We start from the raw sequence: 20,360 nt of genomic DNA, 5'->3' as shown, positions 1-20,360 counted from the left end.
CATCAGGACAGCCAGGCCCCTGCTTTGAAGGCCACAGTCAACACCCCTGTGCCAAGGGCCTCGCTAACCCAGCAAGTAACATACTATAGGGTAGTGAGCTGGCAGACCCTGGGCTCCATGTTTACGGCTTTTGACTCAATATCAAACTCAATGCTTTTGACTCAGCATCATTTCTAGCTGCCGTATGGGCCTTGCTTTCTGTACTTTTAAGCTGACTTCTCTGGGCAGCACCCTAGTTCAATGACTTCCAAACTTTAATCCCATCAGCCCTGGGGCAGAAGTGGGTGGGGAGGCTTGTGAAACATGTAGAACTTTCTCTCCAACTGCAGAGTTTCAAATTCTAGAGAGCGGAAATGAAGTCTGAGAACCTGCATTTGGACAAACATCCCAGGTAATTCTGACGCAGAGGGTCCCAGCAGAAACCCCCATGCCTAGTCTCAAGACCCAGATTAGCTATCGCACATTTCCTGCTCATCATTTTTGACACATCTTTGTGACACTGTTCCTTGTAGAAATGAACCTGTGGCCTAAATGACGTTTGCATTTTCAAAATGAGAAATGTTTGACAATTTCAGGCTGCCTTCATCAACTTGCCTCAATATTTACTCTCAGGCTCTTTCTCTTCCCCACAATACTCCAGTGACATCAAGAAGAGCAAGAGAAATGGATTTGCACAGCTCTTGCTGGGATGGGAGGACAGAGAGCAGGAGGTGGAAAGAGGGAAAAGAGGAAGGTTTCTCATAGACTCTCAGTGCCAGAGGCATACTGGTTACTATGAAACTTGTGTGTGAATGCAAAGGTCAGGCTATCATTGGTTATTGGCTTGGGCTGTCCTCATTGGCCACCATCTTCCTACCATGAGTCAGTTAAAAGGCCCTCAACAAGGCTGGGCACAGTGGCTCACGCCTGTAATCCCTGCACTTTGGGAGGCCGAGGTGGGCAGATCGCAAGGTCAGGCGTTCAAGACCAGCCTGGCCAACATGGTGAAACCCCATCTCTACTAAAAATACAACAATTAGCTGGGCATGGTGGCACATGCCTGTAATGCCAGCTACTGGGGAGGCTGAGGCATGAGAATTGCTTGAACCCGGGAGGTGGAGGTTACAGTGAACCGAGATCATGCCATTGCACTCCAGCTCTGGGCAACAGAGCAAAACTCGGTCGTGGAAAAAATAAATAAATAAATAAATTAGTGGAGGGAGGAGGTTATAATATCAGGCTCCAGGAGACCTCCAAAGCACCATCACTCCCCCCTCCTTAGACTTCTTCTCCTGAGAGTAATTATCTCCACCAGGTGGAGACAATTATTACACATTCCAATTCAGTCTATGATCAAGAATAAAAGAGAGAATTCTGAAAGCTAAAGTCATAATTTCCCATTTTCCTCCATTCTCCTAGCACCCTCTAACCTCCTCTCATTCTCTTACTAAGGTCACCTGAACCCAGGAAAATATTGATGCCATGGAGAAGCCATTGGGAAAGTGGGGCCATGGGTGTAATAAGCTGAAGAAGCTCACTCTCAGTTCATTTGAAGGCAATGGAGCCTCGGGCTGAGACTGCACAGTAGGGTAGCATTGGATTGGGCACCAATCAGCCATAGGTATCGCCTGGGTGATCTTAGATAAAATGTCTTTCCCTCCCTCTCTGGCCTCAGTTTCCTCATGTGTAACATGGGGTGGGTAGACTAGAGCATCCTATTGATCCTGCCCAGAGCTAATAGTCCCTGGAACTGTGGTTCCCTGTTTTCCAAATGCTTCCTCCCTCTTGGACTCACCCTTGATTCCTCCCCCTCCTCATCCTCATAGATCCAATCCATCAGCAAGTCCTGTCAATTCTAGTCTCAGAGTGAACCATAAATCCATGTCGATGACCATCATTATAATTTCCATCACTGTAATTTCCTCAGGATGGCTGTGAGAGACTCTTGTTTGGTCCCTCTGCTTCCACTCTGGACTCTTCTCTGCCCTAATTCATTTTCCTCATAGCTCCCCAGAGTGGTATTTTAGCATGCAAATCAATCCTTCCCTTGCTTAAAACCCTCCAATGGTCTTCCATTGCATTTAAAATAAAACATCAAATTTAAAATGTGACCACAGAGCCCTGCACAGGCTTCTGCCTCTTCCTCCAATCTTATCTCAAACCCCTGTTCTCTTGATTCACTGTAAGCCAGACATGCTTGTCACTCCTCCAGTCCTTGAGAGCACTAAACTCTTTTTCACCTGAGAACCTTTGCATATGGCTATTTATGTCTCTTAGCTTTATACAAGTCTAGCTCATTCTTACCCATCAGCTCCTCAGAGAAACCTTCTCAGAACACTCTAAGTAAGGCTTGTTTAATTCCACTTCTTGTATTATCTATTGCAACAGCAGGTTCATTTTATTCATAGCACATCCCAGCTTACACATTCACGATAATTTGTTTAATGTCTCTCATATCACTATACTGCCAGCTCCTTGAAGCAAAGGCTCCTGCCCTCCACACTCCATCACCAATATATCTTCATATCCTCAGCACTTAGAACCATACCCTGCATGTCGTAGGCAGCTAGCAATATCTGTTGAATAAATGAATGATCTTGACCACACATATGGGGAAATGGACCAGAAATGAAAGTTGAAGGAACTAAAGATAAATTTTGTCTGTGATGATTTTTATTCCTTCTTTAACATACTCCTCAAAATCTAAAATATCTGTTAAAAATAGGCCTTTGGGCTGGGCACAGTGGCTCATGTCTGTAATCCCAGCACTTCAGGAGGCCAAGGTAGGCAGATCACTTGGGTTCAGGAGTTCAAGACCAACCTGGGCAGCATAAGGAAACCTCAACTATACAAAAAATACAAAAATTAGCTGGGCGTGGAGGCTTGTGCCTGTAGTCCCAGCTACTCAGGAGGCTGAGGTGGGAGGATGGCTTGAGCCCAGAAGGTCAAGGCTGCAGTGAGCTGAGACTGCACCACTACACTCCAGCCGGGGTGACTGAGTTAAAAAAAAAGTTGTTTTTTTTTTAACAAGAAGCAGGCTTAAAAGTAAATTCATGGGTCCCTTTTTAATCTCACCATCAACCTAATTAAAAAAATAAATTGTAATCTGTGATCATAGCTGAAGTGATTTTTAACTTTCACTGTTAAAATGGGTTATACAAAACCAATTTATTGAATATACATTTCAAAGGGTGGGTGGAGGAGTCTTTAAGGCATTTCAGTAGCATTCTCTGGCATACACCATTGACTGTGCTAATTCTGGATTATTTCTATCTATTCATGGTGCCAGTGCAGAAAACATTGATTTTAGGCACAGTGGCCAATACTGCCAGTTGATTCCCTCAATATCGATTCCTACCCTGCCTACTCTAGAGGTTGGAAAACCTAAATTCTTGCCTTCTCAGCCTCTCTTGCCACTAGAAATAATCATGGCCACTGTCCTGACCAATGAGAAAGAAGCAGACATCTGTGTGGGGTGGAGAGTATTTTGTTAAGCTTTTGTTCTTCTGATCCAAAAAGACAGAAATAGAAGGCAACTCTTTTTTTCCTTCATGCTGTTTGAACATGGACACAATATTTGGGAACTGCCATCTTATGAACAAGAAGAAAAGGCCAAGATAATTTACAGAACGGCCAATCTGGATTTCACCACAAGCCACTACCTGCTACCACTTTTCTTATATGTGAGAAAGATAACCCTCTTTACTGGGTTATCTTTGTCTTTACCATATTACTATGGTCAGGTTTTGATGTTATTTGCAGACAATTACACTTAGCTACATTTTGTTGGTTTTGGTTACTAGACATTAACATCAACTTTGAAGAGATTAGAAAGAGTTAAAGCTACTTGTGGATAAGTGCAGATATATGCAATTCAGATGAAATTGATTTCCCCAAATACTAAACTAGGAAGGGTTTATGACATTTTCTTTAAATAAGCAGCAAGATCAGTTAATTGAAGCTCATTTGGAAGGATGTTTGATGAATGTCAGCTTTAAAAGCCCCTTCTACTGCAGCACCCAGAGTGTCTAACATAGTGCTGTGCATATCAGAAGGTCATGAAACTTACTGACTTCATCAGGAAATATATAAACAACAATGACAACAAAAGTTTCTACTGACGTTTTTCATTGTCTTCTTAGTCTCTAACTTTGATCATTGTCTTAGCATCCTTGTGTTTTTGTCTGGTTCAAGGTAAGATGAAGTATATGTCTCTTCTCTTCTACATATATTTCCAAGAAACATTTTAATACATTCTCACTCTCAAGGGAGATTTTACAGGCTCCTAAACTCTGGGATTAACCAAGGTTGGCTTGATTTAAAAAAGTCCATCTCAAGTGGATCAAAGTTCTAACTTCCTTTGGCAGTTCACTCTTGTGTCTGTCAGACCTTTCAGCCAAAGTCACCAACCCTTCCTCCCAGTTCCTATGAGGAGGAGTCTTAGGAATCCAGATGTGGCTGGTCTGTGGCGTAAACCACTGGCTATTTCTGCTTTGTTAATGGACTTCTCGAGAAGAAGGTATTAGGCTTTCAAATCAGTGTGAACAGTGGCATCGTTTCTTCCAGTGAAGTTTAGACAAAATCCAAGTTAAAAAAAATCAATTAACATAATAAAAAAAGCATCCAGTTATAGCGCTTCCTGTGTGAAGGCTGGGTACTGTGTTATAGGATCTATACATACTTCTAAACTTTCCAACAAGATTTGAGGTAGAAACTATTATTTCCATTTTATTAATGAAAAAGAGGCATAGAGTAGAGTTGTTTTATGAAAATCAGGGAGGAGGGAGGCTGGATATGTTGTTCAGTCTCCTCTTCACCTCAATGTCAACTCCTATGATACCCTAGTGGAACCCTCAGAAGTCCAGAAAGCATAGTTTGAAAATCCTCTTGCAGCCAGAGGTCACAAACTCAAACACCCTCTGGGGCCAGCTGAGTAACACAGGAACAAAGAAGGTCAGGTTGGGGCTGGGGTGAACCGTGAATGCGCGGACCTGTTCAAGAGGGAAGCTACCACTCAGTTTTGGATAACCATTGCCAAATTCTGTACAGATTAAACAAAAACCTGTCTGACAGAAGATTCAGTTTATGGACCACAAGATTGAAACCCCTGGAGGAATAGTGGGGAGAAAGAAAACACACCCTGAGATCACAGCATAAAGGTTCTGTGAAAAGATGAGATGCTCACTGATGAAGGAAATAAAGGAGAAAAAACAAGTTCGTGGGTCTTCTCTGACACCTGCATGTTGTGATGGCCCTACATTATACTGACTAGTTAGGAATTGTTTCTTCCCACTGTTTATCCATGGGCCTGATTTATTTTTAAGCAAGCCCTTCCCCTGCTTGGTTCTCTCTACTCTTCACCATGTGTTTGCCAGTATTGGCCAAGCAGCCAGTCTCACACCTCCTCTCCCACGCGCCCCCCACCCCCCACTGTCTTCTTATTTAAAGAAAAACAAGATTATAATGAACGATGAGACTTTCTAAGTTATACAGCAGGCCAAATAAGTCCTGAGGGAAGCTTGTTAGAAAGAATTTACTCCATTGCCGCTTAGGAATATTGGTCCTCCTTGACAATGAAATGCAAAACGTAGATAGGTGGTAAAGATTCCTCCAGCACATGTCTATGAGACCTTGATATTATGCACTTATGCCTCCAGATCTATCCATGGAGGCCAAATTCTGAGCCATGACTCCCTGTAGGCTTTTGAAATTTGGTAATCTAAGAGAGTGCCTACTGGAAAAAGAGTTCATAGACATTAAGCAACTGTAAAAGGAAATAGAGTCAGTGCTTATTTATCAGGCAAATTGGTGGGGAATTGTGGCATGCACATCCAGAATGTAGTCAGAAGAACAGGAGGTCAGTAAATGTGGACTTGGTCTAGATTGGCAGCTTTCCTACCTTCCTCACCCCCATCTCCTGTCCACCCTTTCTCTTTTCTTAGCTTCAGTCACTTTTTTTTTTCCAAAATAAATTGTGTTCACAAGTCCAATATATAAAACAGACAAAAATGGAGCCATTCTGATTCCATGTGGGGGGCTAAAATCCCACTGATTTGGTTACCCGAGTGCTTTCAATGTGATATCTGAGTCACCTCTGAGAAATTCCATTTTTTTCTTCTTTTTTTTTTAAGACAGAGTCTCACTCTGTCACCCAGGCTGGAGTGCAGTGGCATGATCTTGCCTCACTGCAACCTCTGCCTCCCGGGTTCAAGTGACCCTCCTACCTCAACCTCCTGAAATAGCTGGAATTACGGGCACCTGCCACCACATCCAGCTAATTTATTATTATTATTGTTTTATTATTTTTTATTTTTAGTAGAGACAGGGTTTCACCATGTTGGCCAGGCTGGTCTCGAACTCCTGATCTCAAGTAATCCACCTGCCTTGGCCTCCCAAAGTGCTAGGATTACAGGCGTGAGCCACCACGCCTGGCCTGAAATTCCACCTTTTAATCACAAGAAACAAATTTCCATCATCACTGGAACTAGATTATTTCCAGAGTCTTTCTCAGAACCAAAGAAAAGGAGAAGTTTTTTCTCTTTAAGATGAAGACGCCAACATCTACTAGGGTGAGGTGACTTTCTGAGGGCCGCATAAAGGGCCCATGTGCTAGAACCAGTGCTAGAACTTACTCATAATCCAGTGCTCTTCCCACCATGCAGAAGTAGGAAAGGACAGCATTCTGAATCTCAACTCACTTGCCTACTAGCTGTGTAACATTGGCAAGATATTCAACATTTCTGTGGTTCCTCATTTGTAAAAAGAGACATGATGGGAGTACCACCTTATGTTCCTGTAAGGACTCAATGAGATAAGGCATGTACAGGACTCAGAACCTTGCTTGGCATTTGGTAGGTGCTCCATAAGTGTTAGTTGTACCACACAATGCTCCCTTCTTTCCTATGTACCTTTCAGCTACAACGCATCGGTCATAATTATGCCTATTAACCTTGACAGAGCACATCAACCCAGACAGCAGACAGAGATGGCCCAGCTACAGGATGATCCAGATAATCCACAGCGTGCAATGGACAGTTGATTGTAAAGAATAGTTGAAAAACTGAATACAGTGGTCTGAAATAATTCATCTCTTTACTTTTCAGTATTTAAAAAATAAACAAACAAACAAAAAAACAAACAAACAAAACCATAGCATTAGGCAAAGGGATTGAGAAGAGCTGACTGACCTGGGAGAAATGTCACATCCTTGCTGCATGAAGGCTCCCAGGGAGAACCACAAACTGTTGAATATCCCAAACTCATTGGACTGGTCACTGGTTGTCTGGTCCCGTCCTTCCTCAAACTCTTCACTGTGCCATTCATAGGGACTGAAGCGGCTGACCAGGAAGAGGACAACGCTCACTCCAATGTAGGCAAAAACAATGCACATCCAAATCTCATAAGCCAAAGGATCAAGGAAGGAGAAGACACCCGGCTTGGATTTCTGTGGTTTTTTAATCATGATGGAGATCCCCAAACTCATAAATGGTTTGGAGAAATCTATAACTTCTTCCCGGACCAAAGTGATAGTTAAGGGAGCCACAGCCACATCTGCTCTCTGAAAAGAAAAAAAAAAAAAATGCAGGTGAGCTCAGCAGCCCTTTTCATTCTCTTGTTTTTCTTCTTATTGTGACTATTCTTTTGTGTCTTAAAGGATATGAGAGTGGGAAAGAACCTTTGAAGTCCAACCCCTCCTACTCTATAAAATATTTTTGATGAATGGATGGTCAGCTCAATATCTTACAAGAGATTTTCTAGTTATTTGACTGTTCTAAATGTTAGAGGCATCTTCCTCATACTACAAGAAGGAAGCTGTTGTGGTATCTGTTGTTTTTGCCTGCTCAGCAGCCCCACTCCCTTCCTCTGGCAGGAGAACCATTCTTGCCCCACTCTCAATCCTGCAGGTTGGAATGGGTCTGATCACTCTGGCTACATGGGGAAGCAGGTGACCCAGGTCCCAGTCAATCCATGTACCCCACTACCCTGGCCAGAATCATCCATTCAGGGATGACATAGGACTCAAATGGGTTTAGTGAGAATTAGTCCTGAGAGATGCAGAGGATGACCCCTTATGTCATAATTCAGGCAACTGTAAATTCAGGGCTTACCCTGGATTCCCTCGGAATCTGTGTCAATACATCCCTCTGTATTGACACAGAGGAATCCAAGAACATGAGACAATGCGTCAGTTTGCCTAAGTCAGTTTGAATTGGGTTTCTTTTTCCTGCAACCAAGATAGTCCTGAGTAAAGGTCAATTTAACTCAATATTTATTGAACACTTACTATGTGCAATCTGCAGGCTGAAAGTTGTAGGTAGACTACGGTCCCCACCCTCAGGAAATTACAAATTAGGAGACATTGAAACACACAAACAATTTTCCAATCTACAAGGTGGAAGGGGTATGTGTTATCCAAGATATACAGAGTACTGCCAGAGACCAGGGAGGGATTCATTCTGGCTGCAGAGATAGGGGACTGCATCTTGGAAGAGGTGGCATATAAAGTTGGCATTGAAAGAGGGGTAGGACTTTGACAGGTTGCTCTGGCATGGAACAGCATTCCAGGAGGAGGGAACCATGGGAATAATAGCCTGTGATGAAAAGGTAAAGTAGTATTGCAGTCATTTTCTTCTTCAGGAAGAAGTCTAAGAAATACATATATAATACAGTTTTTAAATTTCAAATCCAGCATGCAGATAAACATAAAAAGGTTGCAAGAAATATTCATCCTTAGGCACCCAGCACATGGAATCACCAACCATGCCTTGTTCTCCTGTCTTTCCTACCTCTCTCCAATGGCAGAAGCACTGGCATCTACTCAACAGAAAGCCACTGCTCCTGTTGGCCTGAGATCAAGAGATCCTGGAAACCTAAGAGGATTTCCATGGAGAGATGCCATAGCATTCATTTCTGAGATGAGAGACATGCCTATGCAGGTCTGTTCAAGGCAAATGGCTTTCTCTTATGCTGTACAACAGCCCAGATGTGAAGCTGGTGACAGATGCTGTGCAGGTCAGGGTGCTGACCACCCACCAGCTGGCTGTTGCTTAGAGATTTCCTCTGGTTACTTTCATTGTCTGGGATTTTTGAGAAGGTGCTTTAAGTGGAATAGAAATCCTGGCTTCAGGATGAATTAAGTTTTCACTTGTAGAAAGAAACTTTCCATTAATTAATGTGAAGTCAGGTGTAAATTTCATAGCAATTCTGTTTTTTCCCCTAATACCCACTGCATAAATCTTGGTAATTTTTACAAATACAAGACAGTACAGGGGAGAAGGTATTTACTTTTTTGTTTGTAAACCAACAGAAAAAGAATGGGGGAGACAAGTAATGGAAATGACTTGGAGGGATTGACCACAAGTTATCCAGAAGGGAGGTGGATGAAGACCAGCTCTGAAAGGGGTAAATGATATTGCATGGATTTGTTGGATGCTTCCTAATGTGATTTAATAAGAGATCATAGACTGGAAATCATTGATCCATATTGCCTTTTTTTTTTTTTTGAGACAGGGTCTTGCCCTGTTCCCCAGGCTGGAGTGCAGTGGTGTGATCTTGGCTCTGCAACCTCTGTCTCCTGGGTTCAAGCAATGCTCATGCCTCAGCCTCCTGAGTAGCTGGGATTACAGGGATGTGCCACAATGCCCAGCTAATTTTTGTATTTTTAGTAGAGGTTTCGCCATGTTGGCCAAGCTGGTCTCAAACTCCTGGCCTCAAGTGATCTGCCTGCCTTAGCCTCCCAAAGTGCTGGGATTACAGGTGTGAGCCACCATACCCGACCTGTTCCGTATTGTCCTAAAGCTTAGTTCATTTTGTAGTTCAAAAATTTGTTCAATAGAACATTATTTCTGGAAGGATGGTTTATAACATGAAAATAACATAAAAATAAACATGCTTGGGTCAGAACTTCCCAGAACCTTTAGATGACCACAATGCACTGAGAATTTCCAAGAGGAGTAAGTAGAATGTGGCATTTCCAAAACTATTTGGCCATGGGTCATTCATCTTCCTAAGCATCAAGAGGTACCCATGTATGTAAGATACACACATACTGGGAGATGCTAAGTTCAACTACTTCATTTTACAGATAAGAAACTCATATCTAGAGAGGGAAGGTGGTTTGTGAAAAGCAGTAGTATTTTAGCTTGGTTAATATCGACTGAGAGGCCTCAGAAGTTGATTTCCACCACCAATAACTGAGGTTCTCACTGGAGCTTCACTGGGTAGTGGAGGGCACAGCGGATCTCAGACCTGGCTGCTCTTCTCTGCAACTGGCTGATTGTGTAGCCTCAAATGAAACAGTTGTCTTTTTGGATGTCAATTTCCTCATTTTAAAAACAGGCATAATAATTCTTGTTTCACCAATTTCACAGGCTTGTTTTGTGAGGGTCAAGATAATTCAAAATACATGAGAGTACTGTGAAATGTGAGCAGTCAAAATTATTTTCTTAAACTGACATCTTAGGACAATGGCTCTCAAACTTGAGTGTGCAGCAGAATCACCAGGAGGGCTTTTAAAGACACACACGCCAGAGTTTCTAGATTCAGTGGGCCTGGGGTGAGATGTGAACATCTGCATTTCTAATAGGTTCCCAGGTGGTGCTAATGCTATTGGTCCAAAGACCACACCTCTAGAATCACTGACCTAGCAGATCCCAAAACAAAATACGTGATGTCTAGAAACTATCCTGGGAAAACAGCATATAGTTTTCATGTGGTAGAAAAAAGCATAAAGTGAATAAAACTATCAGAAATGGAGATCTGCTCTGAGCCAGGCCCTGCATAAATGAATATTCCCCATCACAGCCTGTGGTAAAGAATTCACGTTCCTTGTTTCACAGGGGTGGCCCCGGAGAAGTCATGGGGCCAGCAAGTTGGCAGAGTTGGAACTCAAATCCAGGTGTCTGTCTGCAAAGCTCACTCTCTTTCTGCTTTACCAAGACAAAGGACAGACAGTAAAGACAGCTGTGAAGGAGGCACCAAGATATACCATGTGAGGAGCAGAAACTTCATTTGCAGCATATGGCATCTGCAAATGCAGACATTTGCTGTTCTCTCAGTTAATATTGGTTTTACCGCCTAGCATTTGGATGGTGGGATTTCTACAGAGGCAGTATGTCCCAGTGTGGAGTACAAAAGCCAGAGCTGCATGTTCTGACTCTGCTTTCACTAGCTGTGTTTCCTTTGCCAAATTATCTAACCTAGAGGGCCTCAGTGTCCTCATAGCAATTGTGCATGGAGTTATTTCAAGTGTGGTGAGCACTATAAAGATAGAATAGACCTACCCCTGTTATACAGGTAACCGTTATATAAGGCAGGGTAAACCATTAAAAAAACCAGCAACTAAATTCTATAGGGGAAGGCGAGAACAATTAAAAGGCACATTCATACCTATTATGAGAAGAAAGAAAGAAACACACCCTGAAAAAAGTATTATTTGATATAGGTCTTGAAGGAGTAGGATCTTAGGGGTGGAGAGTGGAAGGGAGCACTCTAGGGAACAGAGTAATTAAGGGGCGTTTGACTGAATTGGAAATTTCATGAGAGAGCATGAAACTAGAGAGGCAAGTAACTAGAAAGTTAGGTTGGCTCCAGATGCATTTAATATCAGAGAAGAAACTGATACTGAGAGAGCCACAAGTGACTTTGTGTAGACAACTCAGCAGTCTGCCTCAAGAAAATTGATCTTGGAGCTATGCTGTCACCTGTGTTGGACAACAATCAACTGACGTCACAAGACTCTGAGTGGGATTGAGGGACCTGGGACCAGTAACCTGAACAAAGAGTGTCTGAAGAAATTGGATTTTGGATGACTCATCTGTTCAGCAGCAACAACACTCAATTACAGGGTTTCATAGACATCTGTGGGCAGGGCCACCCAACCACCAAATGATTTCCTGTCAAACCCTCTGCCTCTGCCCTCTAATTTCCCGCCCTGCAGTGAACTTACTCCATAGACCAGCTCTCCCACCATGCCATTCCAGGCCTTCGTGTCAGGGTCTCGGGCTCCATATTTTCCATCACTGACAATCTCCAGACGGTAGGAGTAGCCCACGTGCTTGGCAATCTCTGCCGCCAGCTCTACACAGTAGCCCTCGTAACGGTCATTGCCCTCAAACTGATTGGCGTTCTTCTTGAGCATCACATAAGGATCTTCCTGGAAGAGAAATGGGGAGATAGCAGAATGTGGGTTATGGGTTCACCCATGGGTAGGGAGGACTTTGGCATAGCATAATATCACGTTTGGTTAACACTGGGGAAGGCTCTCTAGCCCCTCAATTCACTTCCTAAATGTCTTCACTCCCTACCCCATTACAAGCTTCTTGTGTTAAGGAAGCAAACTTTGTTAAAATAAGAATGTTTTATCACTGAGATATGGCATACAGCTTTTCAAATTATGTTCCAGGATATTTTGTATTTTTTTGGAAATACCTCTGGGGTCATCTTGAAGGAGAAATAGACCCTAAACAGGCTCCAGGTTTCTCATGATCAGTCACTGAAAATTACAGCATCTTCACTTACAGCTACTTTATGTATTGGACTTTCTTTGAAAATAGCTTCTACTGAGGGAGGACAGATGAAAACCAGCACAATTTAGTGTCATTCTTATGTTTTAAATATGGGAAAGCTGGCTCAAGAGAAAGTAAGTAAGTTACCCAAGGGTACAAAGGATGAGACAGTGAAACTAAGAGATACAGAGTGAAAACTCAGAGCCTCTCATTTTCAGGGCATTCCCTTTTCGACTTGCTGCTTTTATCTATTACACAGTTTTGGCAAGAAGAAAGGCCAGCTTTCAGTCCTGGTGGAAAACCCTTGTGCTGGCCTAGCTTGAATCCCAAGTAACCTTGATGAAGGACTGAGTACTCACGAGGATTGTTGTGACGATGTATGTTCTGTTCTGAACACTTGAATTATCGCCCCCAGCTTGGGCATCGGTGGCTGCAGGGACAAACTTATCATCTTCATTCCAGTAACCAATCTGTTAATGAGAAGACAGTGGAGGTGTCAGGTGGGCCAGCCTCCTCTGAACTGGCCTGCTCTGGGTCACCCAGTCAATACCAGAGACAGGCAAGTAAGGAGCTCATGAAGAATTGGACACACCGAGCTCTAAAATATTGGTAAACAGAAATAATAAGAAGCACAGTGCTTTTCAGGTTCCCCCAATTTTGCTCCCAGAGAAAATCCCCACAATAATTGGTTCAGTTTGGAAATTGCCACCTCTGAGGGATAAGGGCTTAACTATTTACACAGCCAGTCTGTTTTGTACAATGCAAGCCAGGACCATGGGATTTAATTCCCTGCAGTTGTTCACAGGGCCAAACCCCTCTTTCCCCCACGTCTACTAACCCTGCACTTCAGTGAACTCATTCTGAACTATAGTTGGAATCATATGATTTAAACATTATATTCTTTTACTTTATTTTTAGGTTAACTGTATTTTTCCATCTAGACTTAACTTCCTATGATGGTTGTTTATCCTTTATTTTTAAAAATTTCTTCTGTCTCCAAGTATAAACTATTACAATATTGAATATATAGGAGTGCCTAAAAATTATGGTTAACAATATTAATTTTTCAAATTTGAGTAGGTTATTTATACTAATTCATTTTCCAAGGTCTTTCAAGAAATATTAATTGAACTGCTATTGTGCACAAGGCTCTGAGCTAAAACATTAGTGTTGCTTGTTGTCAGGCAGGGTTGACGAGATGCAAAGAAGTCTGAGAGATAGGGCTTGCTCTGAGAACGCCTCTGGTCTACCATGGGAAGACATGACATGGCCGCAGAAGTGACAAGTGAGTGGGCCTAAGGAGTTCAGAGAAGCAAAAGCCAAGTGTGGGATCTTACACAGGGAAAAATGCAACAGGAGGAATCAGGGCTTATGATCATGAGAGATGAATGGTCTGGACCAAAACCTTTCAGGTTAGGGAGAATATGAGCCAAGATATGAAGACAGGAATCTGCCCAGATGTTTAAGTTCTGTGGGTCCTGGGTGGAAGATAGAGTTAGCCCAAAAGGGCAGTAGGTATCTGGGTATAGGTAGCAGATGGCTTTGAAGGCCAGGCTAAGCAGTGTAGACTACACCTCAAGGCAACAGGGGATCATTGAAAGTTTGGAAACAGTAGAATGACTTGACTAATACACACACACACACACACATACACACCCTAAAGCTATACCTCCTATACTTATCTCTCTTTATCTCTGTCTCTAATCTCTATTTGCTTTAGACAATTGTGTTTTGTTTTGTGATCATTCTGCTGGCTCTAGATACAAAGGAAAAAGGAAAGAGAACTAGAAGTGCATATGCATTGGGATGAACAGGTCTATCAACAGCCAGAACTCAGCATAGGCTCACAAAAACTGAGGCACTTGCCAAATGGTCAGCTGAAATGTCACCTTCACCTTCATGTCTTTCCCAGTTCCTTCAGTTGGAAATAGTTTTTCCTGTAATCTCGCAGCCATTAACAACAATAATTGCCAGCACTAATGATGCTCTTGCTATGTCAGAGGCTAAGTGTTCAACAGTTTTCATGCCATTTCGTCTGGCCTGTGGGAGTGTGTTAACTTGCCCGAGGTGAAGTAGCTGCAAAGTGGTTGAGCTTGTCCTGGAACCCTGACAATCTCTCTCCAGAGGCTGCATTTAGCCACTATGCTGTTCTTCCTAAGAAGGGATTGGGCTCTGGACTTGAAATCATATTAGTTATCATTTACTGAATGCTTGCATTTCAGGGACTTTTTAAAGTGCTTTTTATGTTTTAACTCCTTTCATCCTCACAAAACCTGCGAAGTGGGTAGTTAATTATCCTTTCAATTTTAAGTATGCAGAAAGCGAGACGTGGAAAGTGAAGTAACTTTCCCAAGGCCACAGGGTAGCCGTGGAGCCAGGATATGAGCCAGGGAGACCAACTCCAGGGCCGTGCCCCCTGCATGCCAGACACAACCCTGAGTACCTTGTGTACGTTCCCATTAGAACACTGGGTCTAGCTGTTTGTGTGTCTGTCCCCATCTCTCCATGGTGCTATGAGTTTCTTATGGACAAGACTGAAATAAACATACTTGTTCCAGAGTTCCTGTCTTAGTCTAGAACATCTTTTCCCAGAGAAGCAGCTCAGGAAATGTTTGTGGACAGAATGAATGCATCCAGGCAGCAGTGACCCAGCATGGACATGGTGCACCCTATCGATGCTGAGAGAGCTCGGAGGTCTGACGGGGAGCATGTCTCTCAGGATACTGCATGGAGGCTTACCCTCAGTGCAGGCATGTGTACCATGTTCCCTGTGAGGGATGCTGTTAGTCAAGGTGGAAGGAGACATTGCTTTCTAATGACAGAAGAACCAGAAACTCACGTTTCTAGAATGTCAGAACTGGAAGGGGACTGAAGAATCATTTTGTCCAACTTTTTCCTTTTTCACAGGGAGAAGCAGAGGCGCAGAGACCACAGAATTTGCTCAAGACAGTGTGGTCTCAGTTCCCTCGCTTTTGCAAGGACTGTGTTCTAGGGAACCCTAAGAGACTTGTGGGGCCTTTCACCGCTCATGGAAGGTGGTGAGGGGCAGTGAAGAGGAGAGAGCTCTGGCTTCCTCATCCTTGCTCTAATGATCAGCTCTGCTTTTTATCTATTTCACCTATTGGGATTCCCCGCAAGAGTTGCCTTTCGCAAGGAGCCTTCTAGCTGAAAAATAGATGTTTAAAAGCACTCTGGTAGTATATTATGATGTAAAGTTTTCTCCTTTGGTATTGTTTTGTTTTTTAAATCTCCACAGTACTTTTATAACATCTTTACACTATGCCGATAGTGCAGGCAGGCTTAGGATTATTTTCTCTGCTTTACAGATAGGAAAACTTAGGCTTAGGGAGAATAAATGCTCTAACAAAACAATAGGTTATATAGTAGATTAGTGGCAGAACATAGAACCCAGGTCTTGTGGACCTCAAAGGTAAGATTATTTAATAAAATCAATACAAACCTGGGAAAATATCTGTCAAATATGATTTATCCCCTCATAGATGGTGCTAAGGTTTTTTTTTCTTTTCCCTTTCTCCTCCTTCTTGTTCATTTTCTTCCCTGTCATCCATCCTTTCTCCCTTCCTTCCTCCTATTCTTCCTCCTTTCCTTCCTGTCTTTCTTCTTCCTTCTTCACAATTAGTCCACAGGTTTAAATATTCCTACTCAAACTGCACAACCATCAGTAGAAAGGAAGTTGCTTCCTTTGACATGCAACCAATTCCTCTAAAAGCCACTGAGTATTAAGATGTATTATTTTAAAAATGAGGGAGCCCAGTGGTCAAGATCTTGGTCTCTGGCCTCAGGCCAGACCTGGTTTAAAAGCTAGGCTTTCCTAATTACCAACTATCAGCTTGAGCAAGTTACCTGACCTCTGTGGTCCTCAGTCCTTGATCTGTAGAGTGGATGTAACAATGGTACCTGCCTCATGGGCTGCTATGAGAACTACATTAGTTAATGCATGTAAAACAATTAGCATAGTGTACAGTTCATATTGTCAGTAAGCTAAAAAATGATATTCATTAGGGTAGTGCCTAGTTGAAGGTTAACAGGTTTCTATACTACAAGACATTTCTGTTTTCAATTTGCTGTTGAACATTATCTGCAAAAGAAGCATGCATTATAGAGCATTTTGAAATTCACTTGACAATATAACCCTTCTTTATGTATAGAATGTTCAGGGTATGTGGTTTAAAAATTATAAAACTGCCGTAAAATCCCAAGGTTTTCATACAAGATAGGAAAAAAAAGCAAGATGAATCTGTGTAAGCCAGATGTATATGGCTTAGAAAGATACCTTAATTTTTAAGGATAGTTGTCCTTCAAAGCTAGCACTACTTATTAATTTTAGCACTATTGTTAAATTGGGATCTCTAAAAAAATATGGTATAGCTTGGCTTATATGCTAGGTACTTTCATATCAAAAGCTAGTAGAATAGTTAGAAATTGTAAACAAACCTATTTTATTTCTAACTCTTTTCTAGGGAGATAAAACATAATATTGCCAGGGTCAGTGGGCTGAGTGATACTCAGCCTTATGCCTATGCCTCATGTAAACTAGTAGACTGAGAAATCTGGTTCCACAGTTTGATGAAAAGAAAGCTGGCAAAGATTTTTGAACAGACATTGCACTTTGGAGATTAGAGCAAATTTTCCTTTCTTTGGGAAATGGTTGGATTATAATACAGCACTTTGATTCTCTACTGAGGATATGCAGGAATTTTGATTCTTTCTAAAAGTAAATCAGAGTTAGTAGTTGATAAAGATTGGGGCCTACCAGTCAGGAGAGGATTTAAACAATTCTGACAGTGAGAGGTCTTCTCCTGGGGCCAGTTATAATTTTTGATCTCCTTGTTTTCCATCTACCCCTAAAGATTCTTTGAATGTAGAAAATGAATCTAGATGACAGATCAGATTTTTTAAGTGGATAAAGTCTTAAAAGGAGATGATCATAGAACTGAAAATTCAATTGATCTATATTGCACAGTCATCAAGTCAAATTCAGAAATTGGTATCTCCAGGCTGCCTCTGAGACCACAGCCCCTTACCTCAAAAAATAAGATCCTTTAGTATCAATTTTTAAAGACTAAGTTGTCTATTGTGGCCAAGATAATTAGCTGACTCCCAAGCATTCTTATTTTCCTTCCATGGTGTAGAGATGTTGGTGGAGAGTGGCTACCTAGGCAGCAATGACATTTCCCAGCTTGTTTTACCTCTGATTGAGCCAAGTAACTGGGTTCTGGCCAATGGAATACAACAGAAGTGATGTGCATCTCTTCTAGGCTGATGCCCCAAAAATCTCCAGCAGAGTTGCCATTTTCTTTCATTCCTATCTGTTAGCTGGATGTTGAAATCCAGAAAGACCCAAGTAGACAGTGGAGGGTCCATGAGCCTGAGTCTTAGCCAGAGCCCTCAGCCAAAAAAGTGGTCACTGAGTGAACAAAAAAAAAGCTTCTTTTGCATTAAACAGCTGAGATTTCAGAGTTTATCTGTTACAGCACCTAGGATTATCTAAATTAACACACTTAAAAGATTTGAAGTTAATAAGTTTATGTGTAACTTTATCTGAGTTCTGCTTGAGGTGTTATTTTATTAAATTTGCAGGCATTTTTTTCCCTTACTTATTGGCAGATCTTTTGAAATATGGGCTAGCATAGTGTGCTCTCTGATTGCCCAGAAACATTTGATAAACTTCCCACTCATGTAATAAACAACCTTTTATTTGTATGTGCTTACTCTGTTTCAGTATATTCTAGGCACTGTGAATATAATAAAAATACAAATATGGTCCTTGCTTTTAAAGAGTTGGCGTTTTAGAACATTTAGGAGGTAGAGAAGTATGAAGAAAATACATATCCAGACCAGGGGTTGACAAACTTTATCCTAAAGGGCCAGACGGTAGATATCTTTGGCTTTGTGGATCATATAGTCTGTGTTGCCACTACTTATCTCTGTTGTTGTCATGCAGAGGCAGATATAGATAATATATAAACAAATGAGCATAGCTATGTCCCAGAAAAACTTTATGGACGCTGAAATTTTAATCTCTCATAATTTTCACATGTCACAAAATGGTCTTCTTTTGATTTATTACAACCATTTAAAAATGTACATGTAACCATTAGCTCATGGGCTGGACAAAAATAGGTGGTGGGATGAATTTGGCCAGTAGGCAGAAGTTTGCCAACCTCAATCTAGATCAATCAACCAATAAAAATATATCAGAAGGAATAAGCACCATGAAAAGTACAAATAAAAAGGAAATTGTGACTGTGAGCTGGGTGAGTGGGAGTGACTTTAAAAATGCTTGGTCAAGGATGTCGTTTCCAAGGTGGCTTCACTTGGACTGAGACCTGAATGACAAGGAGGCACACAGCACATGAAACTCTAGTGATAGAAAATGCCAGGTAAAGGAATAGCATATGCAAGTGACTTGAGGAAAGTGCGAGGCTGTGCTCAAGGAATGCAAAGATGCCAGTGTAACTGCAGAGAAATGAGCTAGAGAAAGAGGAGTGAGAGCTGATGCCACAGGGAAGCAGCATTGAGGGCTCTGAGGGCCATGTTGTATATTTACTGGCAACAGGAAGGTGGTAAAAGTTTTAAGGAAAGGAGCCATATAACCTGATATATATTTGAAAATTATTGTCCTAGTCTTGTGGTGGAAAAGTAGCCTTGTAGAGGGGCAAGAACATAGCAGGACTCGTGACTGGTAAGGAGGCTACTGTGTGGTGTGTGGAAGATGGCCTGGGCTCTGGGCTCAGCAGTAGAAATGGAGAGAGGTGGTGAGGTTGAGGCTATATCTGAGATGCTATGTCTATATCTGATGCTATAACATGATTCAGTATGGTCAAAATTGGGTAACAAGGATTTAAAGCAAAACTTCCAAAAAGCATATGGAATGGGAAGCTATAAATTCTTTGGGACTTTAGAAGATTACTTTTGATATCAGCAGGACTTTGTGTCCCTTTAGTCTTGTTTCCTGCCCAGTCTTTTCATTCTAGTTATACACAGGGTCAGAAGTGGGGATAATAAACTTGAGGCAGGGCAGGGCCACTCAAATCGAATTGAAATGAGAAGTAGATTCCTCCACCCAGTCTAAAAATTGCTATAGGAACAATGGTGATGGGAAAAGATGGTTAAATCAACAATACCAGTTCTTCGATGAAAAATGTAAGAGAACTTTCCCTAAACTTCTCCATTGGGCAGCCATTTATCAGAATTTGTGATTCTACCAGATTTTGACAAGATATTTTATTCAGAGAGAGACCCTAAATCAGTACCCCATAGTGAAGTGGTATCCTTGAATGGGATTTCCTAAGGATCCCATTTTAGTAGAGCAAGTACCCATCCTGGTATCTGAAGCCCCTAAACTTTATGATGAATGGATGCTTAGAACACACACATTTCAGTGGGATGTCAAATTGTATCCAGGTACCTAGAGGGTATATTGGCACATGGGTGAACAGGAAATAGGCCTGAAGATCAGGAGAGTTTCTCTGAGGCTCCAAATCTGGAAGAAACAGCTCCTTTTTATTATACACAGTCAGGTAAGGCCATGTAATGCTCACTGAAACCAGTACAACTAGGTCACCCTTGAAAATCAGAAAAATTACTTTGTTAGGAGGCTGATTGAGTAAAAAGCCTGAAGCCACAGATGTGAGGAATTGATTTTCTGAAAGGCAGACCCCCATTAACAAAGGACGTTTAAGCCCACATTCTAAGTAAGGATTTGGCCATTGGAAGCTAAGTTTAAAAACAGCCCTGGGATCTGAAAACTAAAGCACAACCATTTGCTCATGGATTTTAAGGTACTCTGTTATTTCTCTTTGCTGATTTATCCATTCCACAGGCTTACACAGCCTGACTCCCCCAAATGCA

General features: G+C 41.9%; 1 protein-coding gene across 6 annotated transcripts in view; it reads right to left on the bottom strand.

Annotated features, from left to right (window-relative positions):
* The window catches only part of GRIA1 (glutamate ionotropic receptor AMPA type subunit 1), a 327,090-nt gene that overhangs the window by 100,513 nt on the left and 206,217 nt on the right, over positions 1-20,360 (bottom strand). For all 6 annotated transcript variants that reach the window (XM_003828976.4, XM_003828975.5, XM_014345120.4 and 3 more), the window contains exons 9-11: positions 12,845-12,955; positions 11,927-12,133; positions 7,167-7,537 (exon numbers count right to left, since the gene is read on the bottom strand). In XM_003828976.4, the coding sequence (XP_003829024.1) occupies positions 7,167-7,537; positions 11,927-12,133; positions 12,845-12,955 (689 nt within the window). The remainder of the gene's footprint in view (positions 1-7,166; positions 7,538-11,926; positions 12,134-12,844; positions 12,956-20,360) is intronic.

The sequence above is a fragment of the Pan paniscus genome, chromosome 4 (assembly GCF_029289425.2).
Source record: "Pan paniscus chromosome 4, NHGRI_mPanPan1-v2.0_pri, whole genome shotgun sequence".
In the NCBI taxonomy this organism is placed as follows: Eukaryota; Metazoa; Chordata; class Mammalia; order Primates; family Hominidae; genus Pan; species Pan paniscus.
The sequence above is the reverse complement of the archived record's forward strand: the minus strand, read 5'-3'. Positions and strand labels throughout refer to the sequence as shown.